The 10678-nt window shown below is 44.3% G+C and overlaps 1 protein-coding gene across 1 annotated transcript; it reads left to right on the top strand.

Annotated features, from left to right (window-relative positions):
- The first annotated feature begins 185 nt into the window (after nucleotides 1-185).
- LOC135377352 (golgin subfamily A member 7-like) lies at nucleotides 186-9252 on the top strand. Its single transcript, XM_064609710.1, has 5 exons — nucleotides 186-320; nucleotides 3166-3282; nucleotides 3362-3514; nucleotides 6429-6530; nucleotides 9018-9252. Exons 1-5 carry the CDS (start codon nucleotides 306-308, stop codon nucleotides 9051-9053), a joined length of 423 nt encoding a protein of 140 aa, XP_064465780.1. The 5' UTR covers nucleotides 186-305; the 3' UTR covers nucleotides 9054-9252.
- The last annotated feature ends 1426 nt before the right edge of the window (nucleotides 9253-10678 follow it).

Here is a 10678-nt window from a genome sequence, read left to right as displayed (position 1 = left end):
AACTTGTGCGTTAGCTCAAGTTCTGGTTTCGGTTTGGTTTCGGTTTTTTTTTATAATTTCAATAGTTATAGCTATTTAATGCGTTTACACTCTTTGAAGCTGTTAAATCTTAAGAAACGTGCGCTAATCTTGCCAAAGATGTTTTGCCTTTATTACTGGCTTTGACAACTGGCCCTCGCTTGCAATGCCATCCTGCGAGTAATGTCCCTACTAGGAGGTCGATGCTGTACTGTCAGTAGGCTGTAACATTTTTTTCCTTCTATGAGAATTACGTGCAATTTCACTGTATCATAAGGTATGCCGCTATGGCATCTGGTCAGGTGAGTAGCGTGAAATGCTCACGCAAGGGTCTAAACTAGCTTATTTACGTGAGGTTATCGCCCTGAAGTTTAGGCTTACGCCTTGAACTCAAGATCCATGAAATGCACTCAGATCTTCCCTGAACCTACATCATTGACGTACCACTCTCGAAGACGTTTTTGTCTGTTGCTATAACGTCGTCCATCCCAAGCGCAGGTGGCAAAAAAATTCCGTGCTGCATGCGCGTACCGCTGCATGTGTATACAGTAATGTCAAAGATACATGTGTTAGCTGCTCCTCGGCTTTTGACCCTAGGTAGTACTGCCAGTTCGTGTGTGCTAGTTGATTAGGAAGTTTTAGTGTAATAACATGTTGGAGAACCTTGTGATGTACTCTGCTTTCTGCCCCCTTTCAAAGCTGATCGTGCTGAATGGTGTTTACATGTAAACAGTGCCCTTACGTAAACTGCTTTCGATGAGTCATTTCTCATAGAAAGCTAACCATTTTACAGTCTCATTTGACGAGGCAGGGGAGCCGTTTGAAAGCTAAATTGTTTCTCAGTAAAAGACGTGTTTGAATAATATTTGTCGCAATGGCAGTCGTGATAGCTTGCACGCTGACATAACCGTAGCTAGAAGAATATTTCGGGAGTGATTTTACGGGAGCTTCATATGGGGGAAAGGGTTTCACTCAGCGCCTTCCCTCTTCCAAATGCTCCTTCACAGGTACGATTTCGGGGGGAGGAGGTGGGTTCCGGCTACTGAAGCAGCCGAAGCTAACCCACCCCGTCCCTGAAGCTACCATCCTTTTCCTTGCCTTTGGTTGAGATGTTACAAACCCACATCCATAGCTGAGCATGATCTTGCTGTGGAATGTGTTGCGCATGCTAACAATTCAATAGTTCAATTCAGACTCTGAAATAACCCCTGTATTATCCGGTGTCCCCCCCCCCCCCCCCCCCCCCCCCCCCCAAGGATCAGTGTTGGGTTTCTGTTGTATGTATTAATCACTTACCTAAATGTATACGTCTTCAGTACGTCTGTTGCAGATGATTGTGTGATAGCAGAGTGCTTGAACCAGATCTCGATAACGTGCTCGGCTGGTATGAGACCTGGTCAATGGAACTCAACATTAATAAATGTAAACGTATAAGGGTAACACGTAAGAATAGTCTTGTCCGAGTCTTACTACATCAACATCACTTCTCTTGAATCCGTAAACTTTTACGAATACCTCAGAGTTTACCTTACAAACTACCTTAACAACTTTAGAGGTGACTACCTTAAAAGACAACATAGAAGTGTCGTGTGGAATTTGTTACTACTAAAGAAAATCGCACTCTTGGCTACATAAAGAGTGATTACCGGACGGCACCAATTGACCCGAAACATTCTCTCTGTATAATGTTAGTCCCACCTAAGCTAGAATATGCAGCTGCACACATGGCTGTAACACTAGAGTCTTGTACACATCATACACGCATCAGTAGACTGGAATCACCGTCCCGGCACCATTACTTCAATTATCGATGCTAATAAATTTAAAGATGCCATACCAGAGCATTGTTTCACACAATGTTAGTCCTTTACATGTAGTACTGTGTTAGTAGTGTAGTTATTTAGTGTTGTTTTAATTATTGTAGTACATTGTTAGTATACTGTGTGTTGTAATGTTTGTTTATATGGAAATTTCTATCGCATTCCCCACTCCCCTCTGTAATGCATCAAAGCCCCGAGGGTATCATAAATAAATGCTTTGCGCCGGTCATGCATAAAATACTCGAAAACAAAATGGAGTTAGATTACGTTTTAGTTATTTTCACCAAAACTAAAATTAGAGTTGCATGTAATTTCGTCAAAGCTTGTGACCGATTTCCAGGTTGTTAATCAGCTCGTAAAGTATTATAATTTTAATGGTAAGAAGGGACTTCATCACAGTACACCTGCTGAATCATCTGCAAGGTTTCGCTAGCAGATTTGCCTAATTTTTTTGGCGAAGTATTACATTTGTTCCCTGCTCCGACCCTTACCTGTGACACCCTTTGCCGCTTCACCCCCATACACTGATCTGTCATAAGCCAATGCCATGTCTGACAAGTTAATGACTGCACTTATACCTACGGGAAATTCCCTTGGGGAATATTATGCGCAGCTGCTCCGCACTGAACCTTTTGTCTCTGAGAGTATTACGCGATTGTCATGCCTCAACGCATAGGCGCCGATTACGGGGGGGGCGCGGGGGCCCTTGCCCCCCCCCCCCCCCCGGAGCAGGAACTAGGGGGGGCGCCGCCTCCCCCGGGAAGTCCCGCTAAGAGACTGACAACTCCCGCTGCTCCATTTCACTGACCATATTCATTATATTGCGCGCATTTCGGGTCAAACACCGAGGATTCAATGCATTTTGCTCCTTTTGCGCTCAGTTTTCAAAGGCGTAATGCCTTCAGTTGTGCACATCTTCACTGTTTACGTTCTCTCTGTTTTTTCTTTTGTGTCGTTTTTTTTTCTGTTCTTCCTTCCTCTTATTTCTATACCAGTTCCGCATACACCGTAGGATCCCGCCAGAGTGCGTGATTCTTCAGCTTTAGTTTTGTGTTCTTCATTTTTCTTTTCCTTTTCTTTCCTTTTTCTGTTTTCTTATTTTCTTTGCCTTTTTTGACTTCTCCCTTTCACTTTTTTTTTTTTTTAATAACAAGCCATCTAGCTTACCTTTCCTTTCTTTTTTTTTTCTTAATAAACATATCCCCCCCCCCCCCCCGCCAGAGTACTTACTTCGCGGTGCGCCCTTGCCCCCTCCGGGAAAATGAAAACTCTCCGCCTCTGCCTCAACGTACGACATTTGTCATTTGTGTCGCATTTTTTATTTCAGAACCAGATGGGCCACGAAGGCAGTCGCGTCCCACACAAGGTGTTTATCCAACGAGATTATACGGAAGGCACACTGGTGAAGTTTCAGACAAAGTTTCCTCAGGAACTTGAAGGCCTGGTACTGGCTTTTCCTTCCGCTAGCAGTTTCAACGTTGAAATTGAATGGCGTATTCGGACTGATCGATTATGCGTTTCAGATCGATAGGCACATCTTCGATCAGACGGTAACCACGATCAACAACATATACTCGGAAGCAGAAAAGATGAGCAGCAAGACTTTCTGCGAAGGTTTCACTGCGTGCTTGACTGCGTATCTTCTCTACTTATGCATGGAGACGCATTATGAAAAGGTAGTGTTTCGTTGTTTTTGCTCTTTATTTTTTTTAGAGCACGTTAGCGGACGGTTGAAGACGTCACAGTGACGTTATTGTACACACCGGAACCGGTGGCCTGGTTGGGGAGCCACGTTATCAGAGGTCTTCTAACACTCTTGTGCTCCGAGACAACATGAGAGAGTGTCGCGGAGGTATACGAGGCGGTGCTGACAGGTTCTCGGCCTAGAGTCATAAACCTTTATTACAATTCATATTCACCTCCAAGTTTCCTGAAGCTTATTCGGATATCGTCTCGAATATTGCCCGGTGCGCAGGGACTCCGCAACGCTATAACGTATCTCCCTGCATTGTCTTGCCTGCTTTGTGAGCCGGTGCCCTGACCTGCAAAAGGAAAGAACGCCTTCTCGTAGCTTCCCGCGCCGTTTTTCTTTCAAAGCCACCTTTAACTCTTGCCTTACCGTGCCCACAGAGCGTCTATCACCAGCAGTCGACGGTTTGCAAACTGCACTATCCGGCCTCTTGAGCACGTATGGACAAATGGTGACATCTGGTGGACACTACAGACACTGCAGATTCAGTTTCAGTTTCACTTTTCGCTTCTCTTCGTGGTAGCGATTTATGAAGCTGTCTCTGTGCCAACGAGGCAGTGTGGACTGGGGAGATTTTATCTTGGACGTGTCGTCGTCTTCCCGCTGCACAACCTCTTTTGCAAGTGTGCAATACTCGCATTCGAAGCGTATTTGGGGTCGATTAGTTCATTAGAACACAAGTAATGACTCTGAACAAGTTGGATAACCAGACTTTTGTCCTGAATATAAGGATATGTGAAACTGGAAGAATGGAAAAGCGGTCAAATAGCAAAATGTGGTACGAGGACAGGAAAGCTGAGCATGAAACTAATGTTGTCTACAGAAATTATGATGCTAATTTCTGTTTTACTCCTTCAAGGAACTCAGTCACTCAATGGCATGTATGGCATGAGCGTCGACCTTATTTTCCACAGCTCACAAACTTCTTGACCTAGAGTGTTGACATTTGCAGATATTACTTCAGACAAAATTTGCCACATTTTGTATAGTATTTTTGAATTTCTAGGTTGATATTTTTCTTCGAGATACAGACCTATCTTGATGAGTTTTCTATATGCACCAATTTTTTTCTGTTCCGAAATTAAGTTAAGAAATACATGGATAGCTTCTTTTCTAAGACCTATATCGTACGATAGGGTGCTCAATTAGGTGCAGTTTCCTCTATAGCAACCAATTCGTTGTGATATTGGCAGCCACAAAAACTATTATCTGTCGAACCACCCGAAAATGGTCGTTTTTGCCGCGGTAAGGAAAGAGTTAACCGGCAGAGCAAGCTACGGTAGCATGGTAGTGTACCGCATTATTTGTTTCACCCCTCTGGAGAAAGTCAGTCATCAAAACACCTTCCTTGTCCCGGGAAATCGTGCCCGTGACCTTTCCAGCTGGTAGTTGAGTCTCGAATTTCTTTGGCCTCGGAGAACGAGAGTGCCGTCATTCCGTGAACTGTTGTTTTTGTCTCGCGATCATAGACCTGTTGCTCTGGGCCAGGGTGGCGCGAGTGAGCAACCAAAGTCAGCGCCCCAAATTATGCAACACGCGATAGTTTAGCAGACGACGCGGCACTTTCAGATACACGGTCTCGAGTTGTTCGCACTTTTCAAGAAGCACCGCTTTTTCTGTGGATTTCCTACAGGTTTTGTAGCTTTTCCTTGGCACCATACCGTTTGAAACACCATGCAAAACCCTCTGATAAAACTACCTACTGTCGGGATCCGTGGCCGTTTGGGCCCGAAATGGCGCTGTGCAAACTTCACTGCAACAGCCCTATCGTGATGCAACCATCTCTCGTCATCTGGAACATGTCGCTCAAGAAAAGTGTCACCAGAACACTCAAAATGCTGCCAAATCAACTTGGAGGCATCTATTTGGTGCTGGTTCTCATCGGCATTCAAACATTCCGGCACCCACTTGACTGACAGCTTCCACAAACCCAGTACGTTCTCTGGATATGCCTAAGGTCACAGCAATTGTTGTAGCCGGATCTGCCGATATGCCAAAATGAAGTCACGGACGCAATCGACAATTTTGGCTGTCGACACCATTGGAGGTCTCTCTGATCTTCCGGCATCCTCTGTGTCAAAATCCCCACGCTGAAATTTGGCACACCGCTTCTTCACGGTTGAGTATGATGGGCACTCGTCACTTAATGTTTGCATCATGCACTCATAGGTTTCCCTTGAGGTTTTCTTCCGCATGAACAGGAACTTTGTGACAGCCCGAAGTTCAGCCTTCGAAAATTTCACACTTGTAGTAGACTTGGTTCTGTTCATAGCCCAGGCAAAAATTCACACTTCGCGTTGCGAACCTACAATTTTTTCTTCTTCTTCATCTCGCTCTTTGTGTCTGCGATGACGAGATTGCGTCTCGTATATCTGGAAGTGGATGTGGTTGAGAACTTTTCAGCATGCCCTGGTATCTCCACAAGCGGAAAATGCAGTCCATACCAGTCTTCGGAAAGCTATGAATAGTGCCAGTTAAGTTACAAGTAACTTAGTTACTTTACAGTTACTTTCTGAATTGGCAAAAGTACGCTTATGCAAAGTCAACATGTACAAGTTGCACCTGAGCAGTAGCTGTTGCACAAAGTTTGCTTCACTTTGTTGGGGAAAAAAAGTCCCTACCCATTCTGAACTAGGTTCAATTGGGGTACTACCCCAGATGCAAGCAGACGAAAAATAGAATTCTAACATCTACCTACCCACCTATGTAAACCTGTGTATGTTTGTTAGTAAAATGAGTGTAAAGTGTACAGCATGTCTGATTTTGAAATTGACCTTTATTTCCCACACATTTTTTATTTTTTTGATTTGAGATTCACTTTGTCGTCTGTTTGGTTTCAGTACTTGAAGCAGGCAGCTGCATACATTGAAGAACAGAACGAGACCGTGTACGTTCCCAGGGGCCTCCTCATCACAGATCCTATTGAGCGGGGCCTCAGGGTCGTATCCTTTACACATCCAAGCAGATCTTGGAAGTTTACAGTGTGAAAAGTCCTAATATAAAATTGTACTTAGGAATTACTACAGTGCAATTTTGTTAATTCCAACTCGGAGGGACCGAAGACTCGTTAAATTAAAGCTGAGCTCGAACTAAAGGGAAGTGCTCTAAACGAGGGCTTGATGCGTGGCAGCACATACTAGCATGGGAGACGCATCACGGGTTGCTAGGTCACGCCGCATGTTCGCGGTCGCGTGATGCCGGAAATATGAGAGGCTAATTCATTCCGAGATATTTATGTACAGGCAAGCATCGGAACGCCTCAGGGTATTTATTAATTAATAACGCTATAATATATAATGATATATTATATTATATATTATAGCGTTAGCATATATATATTAGCGTAGCGTAGCATATATATATTATATTATGTAATATAATAATATAATTAATTATTTATTAATTAATAACGCCGCGGTTGCATTCGTTTCCTCAGCCGCTACTCAATCAACGTCGTTTGCAATGTTGAACCCAACCAACCGTGAACCCCAACGTGAAATATCGCTGCGACACGCCAGCAGTGCCCCAGGTGGGTCGGGCGCAGCCGGGCAATTTCATTCGAATAAACTATTGCGCACGTTCATATGTTCGGATTACCGGGCATTTTCCCCCAGTGAAATACAGGACTTTGACGGGCCCAAGCATCAGTTCGAATTAAGAAATTTTGAATTAATGGGATTGCATAGGGCCGTGTGTTTCATGTTTAAACGTGGCAAAAATCCGTTTTTACCCCCGATTTGCATCATCATCACTTGGGGGAAAATGCGAAAAACCCAGAAAACTAACTTGGCAAAGTGCCAATTGAGCCACCAATACGGGCGCTGAGAACGCTTAGTGGTGCACACTCAGCACGGCCGTTCCGCATCTTGTGTTCACCTAAAATGCGAGAGGCGCTCAGTTCCTCCATCACACGGCGCAACTTCCTCTATCGTACCGTTTTCATAGAGTGTTTCTGGTGTACTAGAGCTCGCTAACAGTGAGTCTCATGAATGCACTTACTGGGATGTAACATTGCAACATCGCACTTTCATCAAATAAGTTTGTTGGAGTTGCTTTCATTAAAATCAAACCTTGATTCTTCTCGTGTTACCAATTGCAAATACCACAATGTATATCCCACAGTGAGGAAGCTGATCAGGCAACGTGGCATTCATTATTAGGAAATCCAACCTTGTGTACGGAACGCCTACTTTATCATCACTGTTGGTGTAGTAGAAGTTGCGGCAGTTGTAGGGAATAAAGTCTCGTTTCTTATACCTTGCTGCGAAGATGCACAAAAAAACAACAACAAAGAACGAAGGCATAGTACCAACGTGGTCATGAAACTACACTTTAGTTAATAAAACTGGCATCTCAATTTGCACCTTATCCCTCGAAGTCTAACAATTTTACATTAATATCTTGCGTGATCACAGTTAATGAAACCGATGTCCAAATTGGAAGATGCTGATTAGTAAGTAAAACATAATTTTCGCATTTAAACCTTCGGCTGGCCAAAAATATCGACTCGCCACACTCTTGTCGCACAGCACATTTTTACCGTGCGGCTGCCTCGGTCTCATCCGCGGTGTTGATGTGAAAGTGCGCCGAGGAAGGTGCCACACTTTGTCAGAGTAATATTCGAAAAATATTTGAGAACTGCAAATGCTCAAAGGTGCGGCAAACACTGCTAGAATAGGATTAGCTATCAGATTTGAATTGAAAGTTTGGAATGTTTGCAGTGCTGTACTTCAAATCCCTTTGATTTCATGCATTGGGCAATATTTGTGAATGCTCGCGTTAGTGTCTTGATTGGCGGAATTTGTTATAAGGCCGAGATTGCCCACACTTCTAAAAACAGCATTGCACACGCCTGTGCTGCGAAGTGTTTCGAATGCTTACTGTCAACCTGTACATCCAGTTGTGCGATTGCAGCGTCAATTCCATCTCAAAATTTCTGCGTGCTCTTTAAAATTTGGAGCTTACGAATATTGAGGGTCTTACAGTGTGTGACGTGTCATTGTGCATACCAGATATCCTACCAATACACCAGGACAGTGTCCGTGTATTCGCACGAGAGACATCCTCGCGGAATATTCTAGTGGAAGAAAAAGCGAAAACGCTGCTCACAGAGCCGAAGTTCCGTCCCGCGTTATGCTGAGCATTCACACGGTGCGGAATATCGGCAGTGGCGTACTGCGCATTTAGCAGACGACACCGTCAGCGTGTTTTCCTGTCGTCTGCTACGGAATATCTGGCGTCTGTGTAGCAGGATATTCCCCACGGTTAGCAGTGTACGTGAAAACACGACGTTGACAGCAGAAAGCTGTGACGCTTTTCGTATCTTCCGCTTCTGGGGGAATGTCGCATTTGAGCATGTGAACGGGGAAGAGAGGTTCCTGCCGCCCATAGACCTCCAGCAAGAGTGTTTCCTTGACTGTACCAACCAGATTGAGATCAGCATCTTGAGCGACGCTCGTTCTTGATCCCATGGGCCACGGGTATCCACCGTCTCCCCCTTGTTTGGCTTGGCTGGTTTTGTTCCCAGCCTCCCCGAGCGCACAAAGAGCCAACCACCACTCAGTGCCAGGAATCTCGCTAAATGGAGAGGAGGAACAATGGGTTTTTAACTCTACTCAAAGCAGGTCTAGAGCCGTGCATTTAATAAAGTGGAGGACAAACTGATCATGGTCTCTGGGGGATTTGCTGCGTTTTGTGTGACGCCGTTCTGTGAACGTGAATTCGAGATCGGACAGTTTGTTTGCCGTAAAATTCACGTACGGATGCTCTGGCTTACGGGAAAAACTTGCCGTTGATTTTTTGTAGGGGGGGGGGGGGGGGGGGGGCAATACGTCGAGGATGAATATTTTTTTGTGCTAGACGTTTTTTTTTTTTTTTAACCAAAGATCTGCTGCAGAGCAACAACTATGGTTTGGAACCTCACGAAATTTTGTTTCCTTTCTCTGAATTCTGGGCAATTTTGTTGTTGCGATGGGCATTCGTGCAGGATCTTATGGCCATGTCACTTGTTCTGTTTCATGTTTTCCATCATTTGTGGAGCAAATGTGATCGATTTTTGTTTGTTTCTGCGAGACTCGGAATTTGCGACTTAGTAAATGTGTGACCTGTATCAACTTGTAAACCAAAGTGCTGCTTCTAATGCACAAAATCTAAGTTTGTTTGAGATTCTTTCGAGTGCTTCACGATCCTTTTCCTGCATGTACATAAAACACCCCTCTGCTGAACATATGTATTAATAAAAAAAATTAAAAAATGACTGCCGCATTAAAAGATGTGCACAACACAGCAACCAGTATTGTATGCCAATTTTATTCAGTTTCTTTTTTTTTTTTTAGGTGCAAAATGATGGCTTCCATGTCGCACTGTAAATGCCCTAGGGCTGTGTTCGCATCAGTCTTTCATAATCAAGATAATGGAATCGCAGCGTTCCGGCCTCGTCTGCAAACGCCAAAGTTGCAAAAATTGGCTTTTGTGCAGCCAGTTGTAGATGTGAGCATTTAGAAAGTTCAGGTTTGACGCTCAAAATAGACATCTTTTGTACAGAATGTCCATGAATATGGATTAAATTGATAGCATCATATAAAGCATGTACCAGAAACACTCTTGGCCACAATTGTGAAATAAAAATAACATTTATTTTACGCCTCTTGGTATCCGTCGTCCGACGTGTCTATTTGCTCCATCGTCGGTTCGGGGCTCATTTCGTTCAGTCGGTGCAGAAACGACTGCAAAAGTTTGCTGTTGAGGTGATCGGTCAAGGTGGGTGGAACTTCAACGTTGTCCAGCCCATTGTCGTAGCTAGTGCCGTTGTCTGGATGTGACATGGTGGGTTATGACTGAGGTTCCAGTTCTGAAGGCAGAAAAAAAAAGCGCAAGATTACGCAAACAGTGACAAACGACACCAACGCAGCATGTTCACCGTGGTGTTGCCAAAGGCGTGTGCATGCAGTCTCGCCCCGTGCCCATTGGATATGTTCCTCTGTCACTTGCCAGGTGATTTTGTTGGGAACCATTCCCTCCGCGTGTAAACCTTCTTTGTTAACATGACAGTTTGCTTATCAGACACAGATTTTGCACGAAGAATGGGGTG

This window comes from Ornithodoros turicata, chromosome 1 (genome assembly GCF_037126465.1).
Source record: "Ornithodoros turicata isolate Travis chromosome 1, ASM3712646v1, whole genome shotgun sequence".
In the NCBI taxonomy this organism is placed as follows: domain Eukaryota; kingdom Metazoa; phylum Arthropoda; class Arachnida; order Ixodida; family Argasidae; genus Ornithodoros; species Ornithodoros turicata.
This window is presented reverse-complemented; position numbering and strand designations above follow the sequence as displayed.